The sequence below is a fragment of the Danio aesculapii genome, chromosome 2, assembly GCF_903798145.1.
Source record: "Danio aesculapii chromosome 2, fDanAes4.1, whole genome shotgun sequence".
Classification (NCBI taxonomy): domain Eukaryota; kingdom Metazoa; phylum Chordata; class Actinopteri; order Cypriniformes; family Danionidae; genus Danio; species Danio aesculapii.
The window spans coordinates 12,029,680-12,051,738 of record NC_079436.1 but is presented as its reverse complement, the minus strand read 5'-3'; the positions used below and the strand labels follow the sequence as shown (position 1 = coordinate 12,051,738).

The window sequence follows — 22,059 nt, the reverse complement described above, 5'->3', positions numbered from 1 at the left end:
CCGTACTGGTGTACTCAAAAGCACGCGATACAAGGATTCTAGCAAACAAATTCTTATTTAGTAACCTGAATGAATTACTTAGTTGTTGCAAACATCGGCAGCGATACAAATAATCAGTAGTTTAAAAAAAAATGGACGGCGATACATTTCAGCAATGGAAGAATCAGTGTCTTAACAAGTGTGATTTCAGTAAGAAGGGCAGTGTGGATGAAGACATCTCTCATGTCGTCTCCTTTATTAACAGTCAGGAACGCTATTTTACCACAAGTTCTTGCTCCGGAAGAATCATTCTTTTTGATGCGGTAAGGTTAAGAAATATTGAAATACTGTTGTGTAGATGTTATCCTTATTTTTCACCCATGTTTACACTTGCTGCAAGTTTTGGGAAACGGACATGTGCTAAGCAGACCGGTTACTTAATAAACTAACCGTCTTAACAAGACAATCATATTAAGAACCATAGCATTGGATGACATCAAGTACAATAATAGACAAGGAAAAAAGAAATTTAAATAAAAGTAAATAAATACTGCTAAAATAAATATTAAAAACAGGGTACAGAGGCAAAACTATCAAATTAAATAATATTTAAAAAGTCCTTATAATTTTTTTACACTTTTTTCTACAAACATTTTGTAATGTAGTAATTAAACAATTTAAGTCACAAAGAATATTCAGCAAATTCCGTAATGATGAAGAAAATTTATATATTTGTCCATTAAAATAAATAAATTGCCTATAATTTCCATGTTATGTTTGTCATGAGAAAAGTGACATATCACACATGGAAAATCAATCAATGTTAAGTTTACATTTTGATGTAAGAAAAAAAAAACCCCTGATAAATCATACCAAAACACTTTAACATGTGGGTGTTTGACAAAAAGATACTCAGTCGATTCGATACTTGAGTTACAAAAGACCCAGTTTCAATTAGAATTACCAAATGTAGAGAATTTCTTGTTTGTTGGGTAGATATTGTATAACACTTTTAAGTGGAATTCTTTAGCTCTGTTGGGAACACAAAATCTGTAAGGTAAGGTAAATTTTATCTATTAGAGAATTCAAAGAAATGTTCCCCTCAGAGTGATTCTTTTCCTTGTCTGAAACACATTTCTTATATTTTTGTTACTACATTTAAGGTCGTTAATGCTTTTGTCTTCAACTAAAAACTTTAGTAGTTTTTTAAACAATTGCTTCGAATGACAAGTGGCATTTCATTAAACGAGCAAGTTCATTAGGTATGCGGGTAGCACAATCACCTCACAGCAAGGTCGCTGGTTTGAGCTTCGGCTGGGTCAGTTGGCATTTCTGTGTGGAGTTTGCATGTTCTCCCCATGTTGGCGTGGGTTTCCTCCGGTTTTCCCCTCAAGTCCAAAGACATGCAGTGTAGGTGAATTCAAATCTGAAACACACCACCCACTAGGTGGAGGAGCTTGTTAAAAGCTTTTGTAATGCAATGTCCAATTTTAAAACAGCTTTTACAGGATGCATTTTGACTATTTCTGCTTGAAACAGTTACTTAATTTATGATATACTTGTGGAAGGGGAGAAAAGCAAAAATCATAGAATATGCCAATTGTCTTGCTACAGGGACATTGCCTCACATTAAAAGATTCAAGAAGTTTATGCGCCTGTTGCATATCATAATCACGCTTGTTTTCTTCTAAGGTTTCAGATTGTCCTGATGTGCAAAAGCAAAACTGTTCCTGGTTATTTGTCACCCATCAGAAATGCCAAAGGGAAGATGTGGTGAGAAATATAGTATTACATAGATAGTTCACCCAAAAATGAACATTCTGTCACCGTTTACTCACCCTTCACTTGATCCAAACCCGTTTGAGATTCTTTCATCTGTTGAACACAAAATACTTTTGTGATAAATGTTGGAAACTGTTAACCATTGACTTGGTCTCCAACATTCTTCAAAATATCTTCTTTTGTGTTCAACAGAAAAAAGGAACTCTTAAAAGTTTGAAACCACTCAAGGGTGAGTAAATGTTTATTTTTGAGTTAACGTGTCTCTTTAAAGTCATTTAATGAATACACAATAATAACAAGAGTTGATATTGAAGCATTGTGTGTTTCTGGAACAGGTCAGAGGTTTGGAGAAATCTGTCGGAGACGCTACATTCAAGTTTGAGCCGTTTGTGCTTCACGTTCAGTGTAAACAGCTTGACGACGCACAACTACTGGTGACTGTCATATTGAGTTAGAATGAAACTCTCCATGCTTGATATTTAAAGCGGAACAAAGCAATGACTTGCTTTTCATGGTTTGTTTCGCAGCACACTGTCGCAATAAACTCAGGCTTTAGGAATTCTGGTATAACTGTGGGAAAGAAAGGCAAGATCATCATGGTGAGAGAGATTTTTAAGTTAGAGTTCCGTTGTTGCTCTTTTGAGTTCTGAAATAATCAGTGTTTGTTATTAATATGTTTGTTGTTTAGGCCGTGCGCAGCACACACTGTCTAGAGGTTCCTCTGAGCCACAGGAGTCACGTCTTCGTCACTGATCAGTACCTCGACTTCCTTGTCGGAGTTGCTAACCAGAAGATGGAAGAAAATCTAAAAAGGATACAGAGGTAGGTTGGATTATGAGGCATTTTCTCCTGCTGGTTGACACATCAGCAGAGTTCAAAGGTTTTTTCTTTTCATAATTAATTTATATGTTATAATATTTAAATAATAATAACTATCCCCATAATACTAAAACAACACCGCTATATATAAAATGTGTATTGTTTTAAATTTTAGAGTGTTTTTATTAGCTTTTCTTTAGTTTTAGTTATTTTAAAGGGCACCTATGATGAAAATTATCTTTTGTAAGCTGTTTGGACAGAACTATGTGTAGATATAGTTTGTCCAAAGTCATACTGGAGTAATATAAAGACAATAAGTCTTTTTTTTTCTAATTTCCTGACGTTAAAATAGGATCCAAATCTCTCCCATTTTGTGATTCAAAAGCTTAATTAAGGTAATTAGGCAAGTCATTGTATTATTGTAGTTTCTTCTGCAGACAATCAAAAAATATATTGCTTAAATACATTTCAACCTGCTTTTATTCTAGCCAAGATAAAACAAATAAGACTTTCTTCAGAAGACAAAATATTTTAGGAAATACTGTGAAAATTCCTTGCTCTGTTTAACATAATTTGGGAAATATTTATATTAAAAAATTCACAGGAGGGCTAATCTTTTTGACTTCAACTTTTTTGAATAATTTTTAAATAATGAATAGTTTTGAATAATCGTGATTACAATTATGACCAAAATAATCGTGATTATGATTTTTCCCGTAATCGAGCAGCCCTAACTTTAATACTAAATTCAAGCTGAAAATATTTTAAAAGTATTTAGCTTTATTTCAATGTTTATTTTAATGAACCTTTTTAGTTTAATTTTTGTTAATTATATTAATCCTGATCTTTTTATTTTCACATTTATTAACTTGAGGCTGAATGTTGCCTTTGAAACAAGCTGAAATAAAATCCCCTTTTTTTTTAATATTTCATTTTGACCGATATTTATTTTATTTCAATGTTTTTAGTTATTTATTTGAATTTACTTTACATACATTTTGTTACAAGTAAATATTTTTAAAACAATATTAATATGGCTATAATCCCCTTAATCGATATAACAAAAATAATTATATGTGGCCATGGAGCATAAAAGTTTATATGCAGTCTTGTTGCACTGATATATTTTTGACAATAGCCAAATATAGAATATTACAGTTGAAGTCAGAGTTATTAGCCCCCCTGTTTATTTTCTCCCCCAATTTCTGTTTAACGGAGAGAAGATTTTTTTCAACACATTTCTAAACATAATAGTTTTAATAACTTACTTCTAATAACTGATTTATTTTATCTTTGCCATGATAACAGTAAATAATATTTTACTAAATAATTTTCAAGACACTTCTATACAGTTTAAAGTGACATTTAAAGGCTTAACTAGGTTAACTAGGCATGTTAGGGTAATTAGGCAAGTTATTGTATAACAATGGTTTGTTCTGTAGACAGTCGAAAAAAAAATATGGCTTAAATGTGCTAATAATTGACCTTAAAATGGTTCATAAATTCAAAACTGCTTTTATTTTAGCCAAAATAAAACAAATAAGACTGTCCAGAAGAAAAAATATTATCAGACTAACTATATATATAATGAGCATTTAGCAAAAATGAGCATGAGAAATTGTCAGACAGGTGGGCCTTCAAAAATTGATCGGAGAAAGTGGGCCCCGAAGTGAAAAAGTTGAGAACCCCTGAATTAACATTTGAAAATATTGAAACAACATAAAGAAATGAAGCTAACGTATTAGCTTTTACAAATTTAAGTGGATTAAACATAAAACAAATACGTTGTCCCCACAAAAACAAAATAATTGTTGTTTCAAGAGTTCCCACTTAGATATGCTTGGCGTATAAAGCAGGTTTGGCATGCTGTCCCGGGAGAGAACCCTGAACTCGGAGATATTTAAGCCCAGGGCTCCCGGCCGGTCGATAAGCATGTCAGGAGATCCGAGATCAGGTAGGTCTCGAGAGCTCCCCCTTTAGAAAAGGGAGAAAAAGGAGGAGATGGGGTGGAAGGGGGGATTCTTCCAAATGAAGTTAGAACAGTAGGGAGAAAATGATCCATTTATAGTAAACTAGGATCACTCTGATTGGATTATTACTGATTACAGATGAGTGGCCAGACGTGCTCAATCATATCACGTGCTCCTCTCGAAATTAGTTTATGAAACTTCACTTCAGCTCATTTTAAATAAGTAGTTTGAACAAACAGCAATTATGAGTGTATATTATTGTATTATTGAGTGTATATGAGTGTTTTTAAGTGTATATTATAGTTTTTATTTTAAAGTCACATTTATATGTATTGATTTTTATTTGCAACAGATTCTCAGAGTGCCTACATGCTGCCCTACAAGCTCACGAAGAAAAATGCAGTTTAAAGGAGGAGTCGGACAAAAAAACAGTCTACAGACGGAGAAGGAAACGAACACAGGACGACTCGGTGACAGACAGTTCCCAAAACACACAAGAACATCACGAAAACACAGAAGAGGAAATTGACTGTGATCTACTGTTTTTATCATAGGAAACCTCCCCTTTCTTCATCTGATTACGATTTATCAACAGTACACATTACACCCATTTACTGTTAAGTTCATCCCTTCAATCATTTTTTAATGACAAATGTAAATCAAACACTCTTCCTTTTTGATAAGGCACATCTGATTCCTTAATAGCTGCGTTTCATATGCCTCATTATTTATAATCTGTTTTAGTTTAACACGCCATCAGTTCAAAGCTTTCGTGTGTGCAAACCTTCGTTCTGTAGCTGCTGCAGAAGGAAGATGATGTTGTCCAGCGATGTCCCTCACAGCTATGTAGAAATGGGCCGTGTTATTCATCTCTGACAAGCAATTTGTCAGGCGTCGCTGTGAAACGCGGTGTGGTTTGGAGCACATTTCCTCAGGATTAAAAGGCATCGCTGTGGGGTCGAGTCCTGCAACGGCTCATTTGGGCGACTTGGCTCATTAACAGTCCGCTCTCTCTGCCACGAGAAATCAAAAGCAAAATGAAGCAGATGTACAGTTTCATTCAATGCTTTCATGTTTTTAATAAAGACAAGACCGACTGGGTTTATCACCAAAGCATCTCTTTTTTTTAAATCACAAACTGTATATTGGTTTAAAGTGGATTTATGTATGGGATTAGTATACTTTCAGATTAAAAATGTCCTCATTATTTACTCCAGGGTGTCTGTGGGGACTTACAAAGTATTAAAAAAAACCTTAAATGCTATTTTGCAAGGTATTAAATTTTATATCATTTTTGATTATGCAATGCATGGTTGTATGCTGAAGTTTGCCTGAATTAAATCTGCAAACATCAGGCTGCTCTGTAGTTTATGAAATCAATAAAATCCTGCTTGATTTGACATCATGCTGCTTTGTTTACTGCAGTAACCAAGGCAGCACCATTATTTATGCAGCTCTATTGACGCTAACCTTATAAATTAGCTATATTTAATAGATTTTTATTCAGTAAATGAATAATGTTTTAGTTTTTTAGATTAGTTTTTTTTTTTAACAAAGTGGTTATAAGGTCTCAAAATGTATGGGAAATGAATTACTAAACGGTTATAATCTATTTTAGGTACTGTTGCAGAGTTAATTGTTTACTGTACTGTACAAAATTTAAGTTACTGTATTTAATTTTATAAGGTTAACAGAAATATGAAATAATTTTCACTTTGTGCTTAGACAAAGCGTAATAAGCTGGAGCAAAATGAATTGATTCACGAAACTAAAGACTGTTAAACACAGCCAAAATGATTTCCAAGTCAAGGTAAATGTCAGAATGACTAGCCGAGGAAAGTCTACTTTAGACAGATTCATGAATATTGGGTACCCGTCATCACCTGGAAGTCACATCTCTGAATTTTCAAAAAAAAAAAAAAAAAACATTTTAAAACACGCACCACCTTTATAAATAAACTACAGATTTGAGTTTTAAACGACTTTCTCACATGAATAACTGTTAAAACTTAATTTCTGTGAAGTTACATTATATTATATTGTATATAAATTATATACAAATTTCCACACAGTAATTTACTGTGAATTTACATACAGTACCTTTCTGTGAAAGCAATGCAATTATTAGCCAGTAATTTACTGTAAATTTAAAATATTTTTTACAGTGTTGAGTATTGAAAAGTTCAGTAAAATAAAACTAAACTCAATTTCTGAAATCTTAAAAGGGAATCTATGAAATATCTTGTCATTACTTTAAGATGTTGATGTTGACATTTTCCTATTCTTTAAATAAATCTAAAATATACAATTTTACTCAGATAAAGAATTAAGAGTTTAATTTCTATTGTCTATAACACCCTCAGATATTCTTAGGTATTTCTATCTAAATCTTGACAAAAAACTTACATGTGAAACTCAAGAACTTTTGAAACAATAACATACTGTTTGTGTTGATTGTTTTAGTATATATAGTAGGATGGATTCAAAGTTTTCGTCACCACTGTCAGATGAATATTTTGATGATTCATTTTAATATTTTACATTTGCTTAAAAATTGTTGGTCACATCAAAATGCAAGTTTTTCAGCTAAGTTAAGAATTTATTTTAAAAAGAGGAGAGACAGAGAAGCTGGGAGGTTGTATCAAAGCTTAGATTAGTAGTAAATAAGATATGTATATATAGTTTTCTCCCACTTCTCAAGAATCAGTGAAAGATATTAACACCTTGGAATTAAACAAATTCTTTAAAACGTATCAGACCCAATTGAACAGACACTTTACAAATAGTTCAAATAGACTAGATGTTAAAAGACGTTTGCTTTCAAGCAAGGAGTGTGTGTTGTTTTATGGTGTGAAGCAGACTGTGATCTTTAAGAATGTATTCAACAGTTCACCAGTAGATGGAGTAAATGCACCTTTTTAAAGACACCAGTAAGTACCAATCTCAGCTGTCTTCAATGAATGTATGGTGCGTCCAGTTACTGACTCCAAAGAAAATACTGCACTTTTATGAAAAATGGTTTATTAATGCTTTAAATTATCTATGTTTTGATTTTCACTATGTTTCCATCATATGCCCTATTAATATGACTCAAGTTAGGTCAATTCTTTACATATTTGCTACAAAGAAATCACATATACTACAAAGAAAAAATATTTTATCAAAGGTTATCAATAAACTAAACTTTATTTACAAAAGGGGAATTTTATATACATGAAAATCAAATCAATCAATGCAAGTGTATATTGAATATTTCAAATACGCTTTGTTTTGGGTGAAATAATGCTCATTTATGTAAAAATAAAGCTTAAACTTATTCTGACATGTATTTTTGATGATAAACATGATAAACACTGCTGACAAATGTAAAAAAAATTTAAATGACACACACACACACGCACGCACGCACGCACACACACACACACACACACACATATATATAGAGAGAGAGAGAGAGAGAGAGAGAGAGAGAGAGAGAGAGAGAGAGAGAGAGAGAGAGAGAGAGAGAGAGAGGGCACGGAAAGTATTCAGACCCCTTTAAATTTTTCACTCTTTGTTTAATTGCAGCCATTTGCTAAAATCATTTGTTAATTTTTTTTTTCTCATTAATGTACACACAGCACACCATATTGACAGAAAAACCGAATTGTTGACATTTTTGCAGATTTATTAAAAACTAACTGAAATATCACATGGTCATAAGTATTCAGATTCTTTGCTGTGACACTCATATATTTAACTCAGGTGCTGTCCATTTCTTCTGATCATCCTTGAGATGCTTCTACACCTTCCTCGAGTCCAGCTGTGTTTGATTATACTGACTGTACTTGAATAGGAAAGCCACACACCTGTCTATATAAGAGCTTACAGCTGACAATGCATGACAGCAAATGAGAATCATGAGGTCAAAGGAACATGCCTGAAGAGCTCAGAGACAGAATTGTGGCAAGGCACAGATCTGGCCAAGGTTACTTAAGTTACTGCTGCACTTAAGGTTTCTAATAGCATGGTGTCCTCCATAATCTTTAAATGGAAGATGTTTGGGACAACCAGAACCTTTTCTAGAGCTGGCCATCTGGCCAAACCAAGCTATTTGGGGAGAAGAGCCTTGGTGAAAGAGGTAAAGAAGAACCCAAAGATCACTGTAGCTGAGAGAGTATGTATGGGAGTAAGTTGTAGAAAGTCAACCATCACTGCAGCCCTCCACCAGTTGGGGCACAGTGAAAGCCCGCTTGGAGTTTGCTAAACACATGAAGGACTCCAAGATGGTGAGAAAAAAAGATTCTCTGCTCTGATGAGACCAAGACAGAACTTTCTGGCCTTAATTCTAAGCGGTATGTGTGGAGAAAACCAGGCACTGCTCATCACCTGTCCAATACACTGCTAACAGTGAAGCATTGTGGTGGCAGCATCATGCTATCGGGGTGTTTTTCAGCTGTAGGGACAGGATGACTGGTTGTAATCAAGGGAAAGACGAATGCGGTCAAGTACAGAGATATCCTGGATGAAAACGTTTTCCAGAGTGTTCAGGACCACAAACTGGGGTGAAGGTTTACCTTTCAACAAGACAATAACCATCAGCACTAAAATAACAAAGGAGTGGCTTCACAACAACTCCATGACTGTTCTTGAATGGCCAAGCCAGAGGACTAACTTAAACCCAATTGAGCATCTCTGGAAAGACCTAAAAATGTCTGTCCACCAACGTTTACCATCCAGACTAACAGAACTGGAGAGAATCTGCAAGCAGGAATGGCAGAGGTCCCCAAATCTAGTGTGTGAAAAACTTATAGCATCTTTCCAAAAAGACTCATGGCTGTATTAGATCAAAAGGGTGCTTCTACTAAATACTGAGCAAAGGGTCTCAATACTAAGGAAAAGTGATATTTCACTTTTCTTTTTTAATTAATCTGCAAAAATGTCAACATTTTGTGTGTTTTTCTGTTAATATGGGGTGCTTTGTGTACATTAATGAGGGGAAAATGAACTTTTAGCAGTTCATTTTTTTTTTAGCAAATGGCTGCAATATAACAGAGTGAAATATTTAAGGGGGTGCGAACACTTTCTGTATCCACTGTCTAAATGTGTGTGTGTGTGTGTGTGTGTGTGTGTGTGTGTGTGTGTGTGTGTGTGTGTGTGTGTGTGTGTGTGTGTGTGTGTTATTTAATTTGTCATCCAATTATTTATTTATGCTTTAACAATGCTTTTGTAAATCAAGGTAAAAGTATGACAGTCATCATTTTAAAAATGCTATATTGAATTTTGAAAATTACAATGTTTAATTTCATGTAGTGAAAACTGTCTGTGACCCAAAGGCACTGAATTCAATTCATAATACTGTTACAAGACAGTGAAGCATGGTGTGCAAGCTGCATGATATGGGGATACTTCTCCTACTACAGTGTTGGACCTATTTATCGCATCGACAGGGATCATGGATCGATTTGAGTATACCTCAGAATACTTAAAGAGGTAATGTTGCCTTATGTAAAGAGGAAATGCCCTTGAAACAACCCCAAAAACACCAGTAAGGGAGCAACATCTTGATTCCAGGCTACAAGATTAATGGCTAACTCAGTCCCCAGATCTTAACCTAATAGAAAACTTGTGGGCTAAACTCAAAAATGCTGTTTCTGAGGCTCTGCAACATACTGTAGATGTAAAGCAGACCTCAGAAACCATGATTCTTCAACTAAATATTAGCTCAGTGTTTCTCAAGAAAGCTAAATCTTTAAGCATTTATTCTGTTATTATTGTATATATATATATATATATATATATATATATATATATATATATATATATATATATATATATATATATATATAAATTTTTACAGAAAAATGCAAACTGCTATTTTTTGAATATTTGTTTTTCCTAATTTTCTGTAAAGTAATACAATATTTTAACCATTTTATTCATGTTTTGGTTAACAATCGAATGTTTCATGTTGCCGACATATTTGTGTGTATTGAAATAAAAGTCGTTATTAGAATTTTGAGCTTTATTTTTATAATACACTGCTGCTATTATTTTAAACACAACTTTGTGTGCATACACAGTATATACAAGGGCTTGACAATGAAACTAAAATGCCTAATTTTTAGACCAAAAAATTTCATTAGTATGGTGCAGGGCCTCCTTTTGTGGCCAATACAGCCTCAATTCATCTTGGGAATGACAGATACAAATCCTACATAGTCGCTCCTCCAAAAATCGCAAAAGTGGCTCAATAATACTTGAATCAGGTGACTGTGCAGGCCATTAGAGATGTTCAACTTCACTTTCATGTTCATCAAACAATGCTGTAATCAGTCTTGCTATTTGTATTGGTGCATTGTTTTCCTGATACATGGCACAGCCCTCAAGATACAATGTTTGAACCATTGGGTGCACATGGTCAGCCAGAATGGTTCAGTAGTCCTTGGCAGTGACCCAGCACCCATCAAGCACAAGTATTGGGCCTAGGGAATGTCATGATATTGCAGTCCAAACCGTCACTGATCCACCACCATGCTTCATTCTGGGCATGCAGTAGTCTGGGTGGCACACTTCTTTGGGGCTTCTCCACACCGTAACTCTCTCAGATGGGAGAACGACAGTGAAGGTGGACTTATCAAAGAACTTCTCTGATAAACATAAAAAATAGTATTTTGTATTCTGTTCATACATTATCCTGCCAATAACGAATTATTCAACTGTGACTAAACTCAAACAAAATTCATTCATTCAGTGTTCTTGTGGCCAATTCCATTTGCTTATTGTTACACAATTGTTTCATCCAAAAAATAAAAAAAGCCTGCTCCAGGTTAACCACACATGCACCTTTTCCCAAGCGAAGCACTCCTAATGATAATCTTAAAATAACATCAATTAGCCAGCTGAAAGACTAAGGAATGATTAGAAATCTCTCATAATTATTAGGAGCGCGGGGGCAGGAGGGCGGTGTGATTGGCAGGTTGAGCTGAAGGGGCATTAGAGTGAGTGAGAGGGAGTTCTGGGACGGCACAAGCACCGCCGCAATCACCACTGAATTGGGAGCTTTTGTGCCTGCGTGATTGTCAAGTGGGCCATTTCTGCCTCTGATTAGGAGGCTCTTTTTCAGCACCGGCTGATTTGGCGGCTGTGTGTCCTCAGGACTCCCTGCGCAATCACACTGCCTCTTACTGTCACTCCAGGACTGCTGATTTTCCAAGAGAACAAAAAAAAAAAAAAAGAAAGAAAAAGAGACGCATGCCAGTTCAACCTCTGTGTCCTTCACAACTAAACACACAGACTCTGATTTAACTGTAGGAAAAGCCACTTTATGTTTTAATGAGAATTTCAGTGAAACTAACAGTTAGAATACAGGTTAAAGGGGATATTCACCAAAAATGATGATGTTTTTTTCATCATTACAAACCCATAGCCAGCCTGGTGAAAGGGGTGGTTCTTTTTTCTCAAAAAGCAGACCTTTTTGCTGTTATTTGCCTCATTTTCGATTTAATTGTTTAATTGAAATTTAAATCCTGCCGTTTAGTGACATTTTAAGCACTATTTTTAGCTGGATTAGCTTGTGTGATGGCCATCAAAACCACACTTTTTAATGTAGCTACCAAAGATACTTCCTAAAGATTTAGAATAAACCATAATAGCCAAATTAGTATTCAAATTCATTTTAATACGGTGCTTCAAACCTTTTTATTAGTCGTTTGTTTCAAGTATAAGGTCCAAGATTTAGAATAAAAGTTGCTTGTAAAATCTTTCCTCCATTTAAAAACAATACAGTATCGAAAAATCACTTAGTATCGACTTCACTTACGTCAAATTAGATGTTTTCTTGCAGCTGGATGTTGAACTCTTGAAAAATAATTGTTTGCATTGGCCAAAACTGATTAGCCACACAGAATTGACAGCCAACAGAGGATTCCGTTTGGTCTTAATGACTTTTTCTATGGGTTATTTTCACTACTTATGATGGCATAACAGTCAAAATAGGACAAATGATTATGTAAAGGACAAATTTTGGACCTTTGTAAGTGAGGGGTGGGTCTTCCGAACTACCCGAACCCCCCTGGCTATGGCTACTGTAGTCATCCTCCACTTGTTCCAACCCTTTTTGAGTTTCTTTCTCTTTTTAACACAAAAGGTTTTTGGACACTAGTAGCCATTGTGTTTTCCCTATTGGATCTTAGTGTCTGCCAGATTTCAACATTCTTCATAATATCTTTGTTTGTGTCAAATAGAAAATAAAAGTACCTCATAAATGTCTGGGACCACTTAATTTGTATTATTTTTTGAGGTGAACTCTCACTTTAAAGAGATGAAGGACTAGGAACATTTTTCTGCATCAATTCTTTAAAAAGTAGAACATAATTTTAAGAAATAAAAATGTTTAAAATGACTTTGTAACAAAACATATATTGTTTCAAATGAAATTTTATGTATCTGCAGTGATCAACTGCCATCTAAACATCTGGATCTAATCAAATCTTGTCTGTTTTGAATGGGGAGTTACAATTAATCTCATTGTGTTCAAAGAAACATCATTTGTTTATCATCTTATGACAATAGACGATTAGTTCAAATCCAGTTAATATGTCAGATCGTAGCCTATTTTTATTTAATAACAATAACAGTAAGCTTTTGTTAATATTAATAGTAAACAATGCCATACATATTCAAGTTTTCGGAGAAATACACATTATTTTCCTATTATATTTTTCCTAAGTTGCTTATTTCTAGTGGCGACACAGTGGCTTCAGTGGTTAGCACTGTCACCTCACAACAAGAAGGTCGCTGGTTTGGAGTCCCAGCTGGGTCAGTTGGAATTTCTATGTGGAGTTTGCATGTTCTCCCTGTGTTCGCGTGGGTTTCCTCCGAGTGTTCCGGTTTAGCCCACAGTCCAAAGACATGCAGTATAGGTGAATTGAATAAACTAAGTTGGCCGTAGTGTATGTGTGAGAATATGTGTGTATGGATGTTTCCCAGTACTGGGTTTCAGGACATCCGCTGCGTAAAACATTTGCTGGATAAGTTGGTCATTCATTGGTGGTGAGTCCTGATAAATACTGTAAAGGAACTACGCTGAAGGAAAATGAATGAATGAATGCTTATTTCGATTTCATTTATGTATGTATATTTACTTACTTTCCTTTGGCTTATTCCCTGCTTTTATCAGGGTTCACCACAGTGGAATGAACCGACTGCATGTATTTATTCATTCATTCATTTTCTTTTCGGCTTAGTCCCTTTATTAATCCGGGGTTGCCACAGCGGAATGAACCGCCAACTTATCCAGCACATGTTTTACGCAGCGGACGCCCTACCAGCCGCAACCTATCTCTGGGAAACATCCATACACACTCACTCACACTCATACACTATGGACAATTTAGCCTTCCCAATTCACCTGTACTGCATGTCTTTGGACTGTGGGGGAAACCGGAGCACCCGGAGGAAACCCATGCGAACGCAGGGAGAACATGCAAACTCCACACAGAAACACCATCTGACCCAGCCGAGGCTCGAACCAGCAACCTTCTTGCTGTAAGGCAACAGCACTACCTACTGCGCCTACTGTGTATCTTCAAATAAATAGAAATGAATAGTTGTTTATCTTCTGTTTTTCCTGTTTAGAATATAAGTGAGCCTTTAATTGTCATTTATAAGGGATTTATAAAGCATAGATAGTCCTCACTTTAGATTAGGTCACAAAACTGGATAAAGTCGAGTTAATAAAGCATTTATTAGCATACAAATTAACCATTAGCATATGCCTGAATAATAAGATATGAAAACGTTGATTTCAATAGTTTATTAATCATTTACTAACGCACTCTGAATGATCTTTAAAAACCACCAACTACTCTTAAATAACTATATATAATGCAATATTAATTTAGTCATGAAAAATGAACAATTAATAAAGTATAAAAGTACACTTATTAAGCACATTATAAATACGTTTATAAGTCAAGAATAAAGCATTTGTATCTGCAGTTATAAACTGCTTATTAATGTTTATTAATGTAGAGTTAAAGGTTGACAAATAATGAAATAACTATTTGCTAATGCTTAATAAATGATTTATATTATGTAGTTATTATAAAGTGTTACCAAAAAAATAATGTAACTATTCTGAATCTGATCTGGATGCAGTCTCAATCAAATTTTTGACTTGTTATCTTTCTCGCATATTTGGACTTTTTTTTTGACAAAAATAAAAGATGCCATTTTTTTCAGAGCCTTTGTTTTGTTTTTTGATATGATATCTCGTCAGATATTTATACATATGAATACATATATTAATACAAGAATATTCTGGGGGCCATAAAAGTTTGATAAAAATGATCAAATTTGCTTGTGAATGATTGAAAGATATAAATATATGTAATAAGGGTTTGATATTGTGTTCTTGTAAGTCCAAATCCAAATACTTATCTGAATATTATTTGAATATGATGCATGATGATTAAAAATCAGTATAGATCAATAATCTAATGTTAAATATTATTAATAGTAATATAAAAATTTTAAATTTAACTGTAATTCCATTTATTAAAACAATAATCCAAAAATATATGTGTTATTAATAAACAAATGGTCATATTTACCCCATTAAGGAGATAATTGTACTTTATATTCCATCCAATATTATTCTATAATATAAGTGAGATGAACAGTAAGTTGCATATCAGATGCGTGTGCAGCCATGTGTTTTATTTGAACATATTACAATCTGTTTTTTTGTAGGAACCTCATTCTGCCTCTAGTTCTTATCTGTTATTTTCCCCTTCCCCCTAAGGTGGTGCTGAGAGTATAGTCTGATCTTTGGGTAATTTGATGAGGCCTCCATGTTTTGTTTTATCAGCTCTTAACTTCTGTCCCTTCTTTTCTGATCCCTATCATTATGTAGACATGTGTGGGCTAACAAACCAGCCCAGACTCCCAAGAAAAGCTGAAGTTACCAAGGTGTTTGTCTCCATAAATTGAACACTGCAGAACCAACTTCCTAGGAGATGACAGAAATTGATGGGGGAAAAGAGGACAAAGTGCACTGAAAAGTGCTGAGAGCCATTCAATTTCTCATTTAAACACCACCTGATGTTGTTCCAACCCCCTGAGCTTTTTGTTCCTCTTCTGGACTCAAATTAAGATAATTTAGATGAAATCCAAGAGCTCTCTGACCCGTCATATACAGCAAAGATGAAGTCCAGAAAAGAAACCAATAACATTGTCAAAACTTTCTATGTGACTTCAGTGGTTTAACTGTAATCATATGAAGTAGGGCAACATGATATTAGGGAAAAAAAACTGACATTGCGATCACTTGTTTTTCTGCAATACAGTATGTTTTGTAATATTACAGCAGTTAAATTACTTGAAAAGCTCTTAGTTTACAATTTTAGATTGATTGTAGGTGATTTTGTAGGAGAGCACATCTGCATAAAATACTATAAACATATTACTAGTTATTACTAGTACCAGGTTGGACCCCCTTTTTCCTTGAGAACTGCCTTAATCCCTCATCTTCGTGGCATAGATTCAGAAAGGCACTGGAAATACTCCCTTTGCTTTGACTTTGCTTTTGATTTTGGTCCATATTGACAAGATAGCCTCACACAGTTGCTTCAGATTTGTCTTCTGCACATCCATGATGCGAATCTCCTGTTCTACCACATCCCAAAGATGCTCTATTAAATTGAGTTCTGGTTACTCTGCAGGCCATTTGAGTACAGTGAACTTATTGTTATGTTCAAGAAACCAGATGAAACTTGAGATGATTTGTCCTTTATGGCATGCCGCGTTATCCTGCTGCAAGTAACAATCAGAAGATGGGTACACTCTGATCTTAAAGAGATGATCAGGCAACAGTTTACCAATCTTCTATTATACAATTTTGGCAGTTTATACAACTATTATACAGTTTCCTGTCTTCAGTTAGCAGTGTTCTGCTGCTGTAGCCCATCCGCCCCAAGGTTCGACGTGTTGTGCGTTCATAGATGCTCTTCTGTTACCTCGGTTGTAAGAAATGGTTATTTGAGTTGCCTTTCTATCAGCTCGAACCATTCTGGCCATTGTCCTCTGACCTCTGGCATAATCAAGGCATTTGTGCCCACAGAACTGCGTCTCACTGGATATTTTCTCTTTTCCATTCCTCGTAAACCCTTAGAGATGATTGTGCGTGAAAATCCCAGTAGATCAGCATTTTCTGAAATACTCAGACCAGCCCGTCTTGCACCAACAACCATGCCACATTCAAGTCACTTAAAACACCTTTCTTTCCCATTCTGATGGTCAGTATGAACTGCAGCAGATCGTCTTGACCATGTCTACTTGCCTAAATGCTTTGAGTTGCTGCCATGTGATTGACTGATTAGAAATTTGCGTTAACAAGAAGTTGGACAAGGACTACTAAAGCGGTCGGTAAGTGTATATTACAGTCTATAATCCTGACTTGATATTGCATGTCCCGTGATATGACTATTGTAGATGCACACATTGCGATTCTGATAGTAAAATAATATATTGTACTGTTCGCAAATACAAAGCTCCAATAACACTTTTGTGAACCAAAACAAATTTTTTCCACCTAGGTTTCCAGTGTCAGATCAGGGTGCACGTTTACTCTATTTGTTACTCTAACGTATGAAAGCATGGATCGGTCCTACCTTATATCAACGGTCAGGCTGGTGGTGGTGGTGTAATAGTGTGGGGGATATTTTCTTGGCACACTTTGGGCCCATTAGTACCAATTGAGCATCGTGTCAACGCCACAGCCTGCCTGAGTATTGTTGCTGACCATGTCCATCCCTTTATGTTCCCAGTGTACCATCTTACCTGACACGAGAGAAAAGATATAGGCTAATTCTTTTTTTTTTTCAAATGAGTTCTTGGACTTTTTGTACAATGAAGGTTAAAGCACTGAAGTCACATGGACTGTTTTGACAATGTTAGCCAGCAACTAGCTCTCTGCAACTCTCACATGGTTGTCCACTGAAGCTAAGCAGGGCTGTGTCCGGACAGTACCTGGATGGAAGACCACATGGGAAAGCTAGGTTGCTGCCAGAAGTGGTGTTAGTGAGGAGGGGGTGCTCAACCTGTGGTCTGTGTGGGTCCTAACGCCCCAGTATATTGATGAGGACTCTATAGTACTCAGTGAGTGCTGTCTTTCGGATGAGACATTAAACCGAGGTCCTGACTCTCTGTAGTTATTAAAAATCCCAGTATGTCCTTCGAAAAAAGTTTAATCCTGGTCAAATTTGACCACTGTCCATTTTGGCCTCTTAACCATCCCCATATCATAATTGGCTTCATCACTTTGTCTCCTCTCCACCAATCAGCTGGTGTGTTGTGTGCAGTCTGGTGCAATATGGCTGCCGTCGCATCATCTAGGTGGACACTGGTGGTAGATAAAGAGATCCTAATGTGTAAAGTGCTTTGAGTGTCTAGAAAAGCTGTTGTTGGTTGCTTTTCTGAACTTTGAACATCTTGGAACCATTGCTGTCTATGGAAGGTCAAAGAGCTCTGGAATTTCATCTAAATTTCATCTTAATTTGTGTTCAGAAGATAAATGAAGGTCTCAGGGGACTGGAACAACACAAAGAATTTTCATTTTTGGGTGAACTAACCCTTTCTAAACCCGTTTTAAACTGTTCAGTTTGATTAGACGATTAACATGTTTTTACATTGGTTTACACTTTGGATCTGCGTAGATAAATGACACGATGCTGGGAATCTTATTTCAAACATTCTTGTGCAGATTGCTTCATGCTTTCCTGTAGGAAGCAGATCTCTCAGTTCTGCTTAACAGCTGTGACATTCATATATTGATTACACACGTAGGCATGGTGGCCCTTTCCATCTTCCAACATACAGCACAAGTGCCAGTGGTAAAGTATGTCTGAAAGATGAGGGCCAAGCAGGCAGGATCTCACGAGAACTGAAATGATGAATTAGAACGCACGGATTTGGAAGATTAATTTGATCCTCTTTCATCTCTGGCGCTCGATTATGTTCCGAGAGCCTGGCTCGCTCCACAACTTTGAGCATGCAACTGTACCCAATGGAAAGAAAAATAAACAGTTGCACACAGGGTACTGTATCATTATCACAACAAAGACTGGAGGAGGGAGCTTCTGAAATCTGAGGATAGAAACATCTGGAGCACGTTAATCAACCGGTGAATGACGGATGAGTTTTATTCTGCCTGCCGACAGATACGAGGCGGGCCTCCTAGTCGATTGTGACGCATGATAATGACATCATCTGACTAAAGTGGGTTATAATAGGGCCGCCGTACACATGTCGGTGAAGGCCTGTCTAGAGGTTTGTGCAATGCTACGTTGAGCTCACTGATGTGGTGAAGCAGGTTCCTGTTTTAATTCCCATGGTATCGTTCTGCTTGTTGTATAACTTTGTGATATAAAGATCGACTATGTAAATACAACATTTACAAAGAGTTCCTGTTTGAGTCCCATGGAATTTTTCAACTTCATTCATTCATTTTCTTTTTGGCTCAGTCCCTTTATTAATCAGGGGACGCCACAGCGGAATGAACCACCAACTTATCCAGCATATATTTTACACAGCAGATGCCCTTCCAGCTGCAACCCATAACTGGGAAACACTCATACACTCTCATTCACACACATGCACTATGGACAATTTAGCTTAGCCAATTCACCTATACCACGTCTTTGGACTTGTGGGGGAAACTGGAGCACCCAGAGGAAACCCACACCAACACGGGGAGAACATGCAAACTCCACACAGAAATGCCAACTGACCCAGCCGAGGCTCCAACCAGCAACCTTCTTGTTGTGAGGCGACAGCACTGCCCACTGCGCCACCGTGCTGACATTATTCAACTTAATCAACTGTAAAAAGTTTTGTATTTTGAGGATACTAAGACATCAACACTCAATCTAACTTTTGTTTTGAAGTCATATGCTGCTTTTTTTGTCATTAAACAATGGTGTAAATAGTGACGAGTCATATATTGATTTTTGTCCAATCAGATGTGTTCTAGAAGGAGAATGGCCCTCCCTCAAATTCACTGACACCTGTAATAAGCTAACAAATAGCAAATCATAGATCCTGACTGATATAAGCTTTGTGCTAACTTTAGCAAAAGGGCAACTCTTTCAATTTGTCCTGCCAAAACATTTTGTTTCAGAAGTAAACAAGCATCAATATTAGGCATCATGACTGCGTCCAAACTCACAAATTTTTATTTTATTTACAGGTACACTGTTAGATATATCTGTTAATTAGCAGTTTCATGTATTTTGTGATTCATGTGTTTTTCTATGGGATCTTGACATCTTCATTCATTCATTTTCTTTTTGCCTTTATTATTCTTATCCAGCATATGTTTTACACAGCGAATGCCCTTCCAACTGCAACCCATAACTCTCATTTACACACATACACTACGAACAATTTGTAATGTAATGTAATGTGTATTTATATAGCACATTTATAATGTGTGACCATACACCTAAAGCACTTTACAATCATGAGGACACCACCACCAGTGTGAAGTATCCACTTGGATGATGCAACGGCAGCCATAGGACAACGGCGCCTGTGCGCTCACCACACACTAGCTATTGGTGGAGTGGATGGATAGTGATACAGCCAATTCAATGGAAAGGGATGATTGGCAGGCCATGATCGGTAAGGGCCGATGGAGAGAATTTGGCCAGGTTACACTTCTCTTTACGAGAAGTGCCATGGGATTTTTAATGACCACAGAGAGTCAGGACCTCGGTTTAACTGTCTCATCCGAAAGACGGCACTCACTGACAGTATAGTATCCCCTTCACTATACTGGGGTATTAGGACCCACACAGACCGCAGGTTGAGCGCCCCCTGCTGGCCTAACTAACACCACTTTCAACAGCAACCACCTAGCTTTCCCATGTGATCTCCCATCCAAGTACTGACCAGGCTGAGCCCTGCTTAGCTTCAGTGAGTAACCGGTCTTGGGCTGCAGGGTGATATAAGGCTGCGGAATTTGTCTACTTCAATTACCCTTTAGCGCAAGTCTTTGGACTGTGGGAAAAACTAGATCACCCGGAGGAAACCCATGCCAACACGCAAACTCCAAACAGAAATGCCAACTTACATAGCCGAGGCTCAAACCAGTGTCCTTTTTTCTGTGAGGCGACAGTGCTACCCACTGCACCACCATGTCGCCCATCTTGACATATTTTAATGTTCAAAACTTTTATAAAAGTGGTTTTTATTGACATTCGGTACATACCATTTAACTAACTAATAATGTGTAACTAAAGCTAAGGTCACACTGGACTTTTTTCGCCCCATAGACATCCATTCATTCTCACATAAATGTGTCAGATTGGAAACGCAAGCTCGTGCAAAGATTACAAAGTTTGGGCTTGTTGAACTCTGACCTGCGAAATCACATTACGTTACTGCATGAGACCAATCGAAGATCAAAACATGACCTCTCTGGACAGAAATTTTAATTATCGACCAATCGCTCGCTTTTTTTAAATGGCCTCTTTTCGCAGCGCCGTACAACAGAATTTCGCAAGCTCAAACTCTAGTGTGACCGTGGAAAAACACAGTTTAACTAACAAAGAATGTATATAAAGAGTTCAACTGCCATCTGAAATTTTCTTCTAAAATAAGCATTTTATCAGGCTCCAGTGTGGACGTTTTATTAATATCACTTTTATGGTAGGCTAAATAATTAGTCCTTTTTATGGTCTTTAAAGTGAAATAACTCAACATAAATAAAGGGGTCTAAGAAAAATTTTCATTTTTGATTGAAATTCAGACAGCACTTAGAGGTTTTTTGCATCTGAACATTTCATATATTACTAAACTTGCAAGCTCTCCCGCAAGCAGCTTTGATTTGAAGCGGCCAATTAAAGAGTTATAAGCATTAGCGCGCATTAGCATGTTACTACCAGATTTTATGTTACTAATATGATTTAGTACATTTTTAGTAAGTTTTTCACATTGCTGACATGTTGCTCCATTGTTGCCCTTATGAAAAGTAACCACAGTTTTTACAACAAAGGGTCATTATAGCTACACTAATTAGGGTTTTTCAGCACAAAATGTAACCAATGTAGTAAAACTGTGCATGATCACAAATCGTAGTCAACCTGCTAAAAAATACAACAACAACAACAAAAAGTGGTTACTATACTTTGTTTTATCATGCTTAAGGATGTAGCTAATATGCTATTGCACACTGCTAGCATGATTTAACACATTTCTTGCATGTTATAGAGCATTGTTTTATAATGTTATCACACTGCAAGGATATGTTGTTGATGGACTAGCATGAAGACATTAGTATATTGGTAGTATCATTTAAGCATGCTTCACCATATCGCTAGCATGCTTCTAGCAAGTTTTGTGGAAGATAATTTTATATATATTTTGCATTAATTAAAATGTTATAGTGTTTCTACTATGTTAGCATGTTTAGCATGTTGTTAAGATGAATTATAATGGTTTTAACACTACTATGATTGAAACAACT

The 22,059-nt window shown here is 36.1% G+C and overlaps 1 protein-coding gene across 1 annotated transcript; it reads left to right on the top strand.

The window, feature by feature from the left end:
• The first annotated feature begins 21 nt into the window (after positions 1 to 21).
• tyw3 (tRNA-yW synthesizing protein 3 homolog (S. cerevisiae)) lies at positions 22 to 5,663 on the top strand. The gene is made up of 6 exons (XM_056472873.1): positions 22 to 302; positions 1,672 to 1,752; positions 2,097 to 2,195; positions 2,289 to 2,360; positions 2,450 to 2,583; positions 4,903 to 5,663. The coding sequence occupies exons 1-6, from the start codon at positions 132 to 134 to the stop codon at positions 5,102 to 5,104; spliced, it is 759 nt and encodes a 252-aa protein (XP_056328848.1). The 5' UTR covers positions 22 to 131; the 3' UTR covers positions 5,105 to 5,663.
• The last annotated feature ends 16,396 nt before the right edge of the window (positions 5,664 to 22,059 follow it).

Coding starts and splice junctions, on each gene's coding strand:
- tyw3 (XM_056472873.1), top strand. CDS start 132: ATGGACGGCGATACATTTCAGCAATGGAAGAATCAGTGTCTTAACAAG. Junction 2,196..2,288: donor TTGACGACGCACAACTACTG/GTGACTGTCATA, acceptor TTTGTTTCGCAG/CACACTGTCGCAATAAACTC. Junction 2,584..4,902: donor AATCTAAAAAGGATACAGAG/GTAGGTTGGATT, acceptor TATTTGCAACAG/ATTCTCAGAGTGCCTACATG.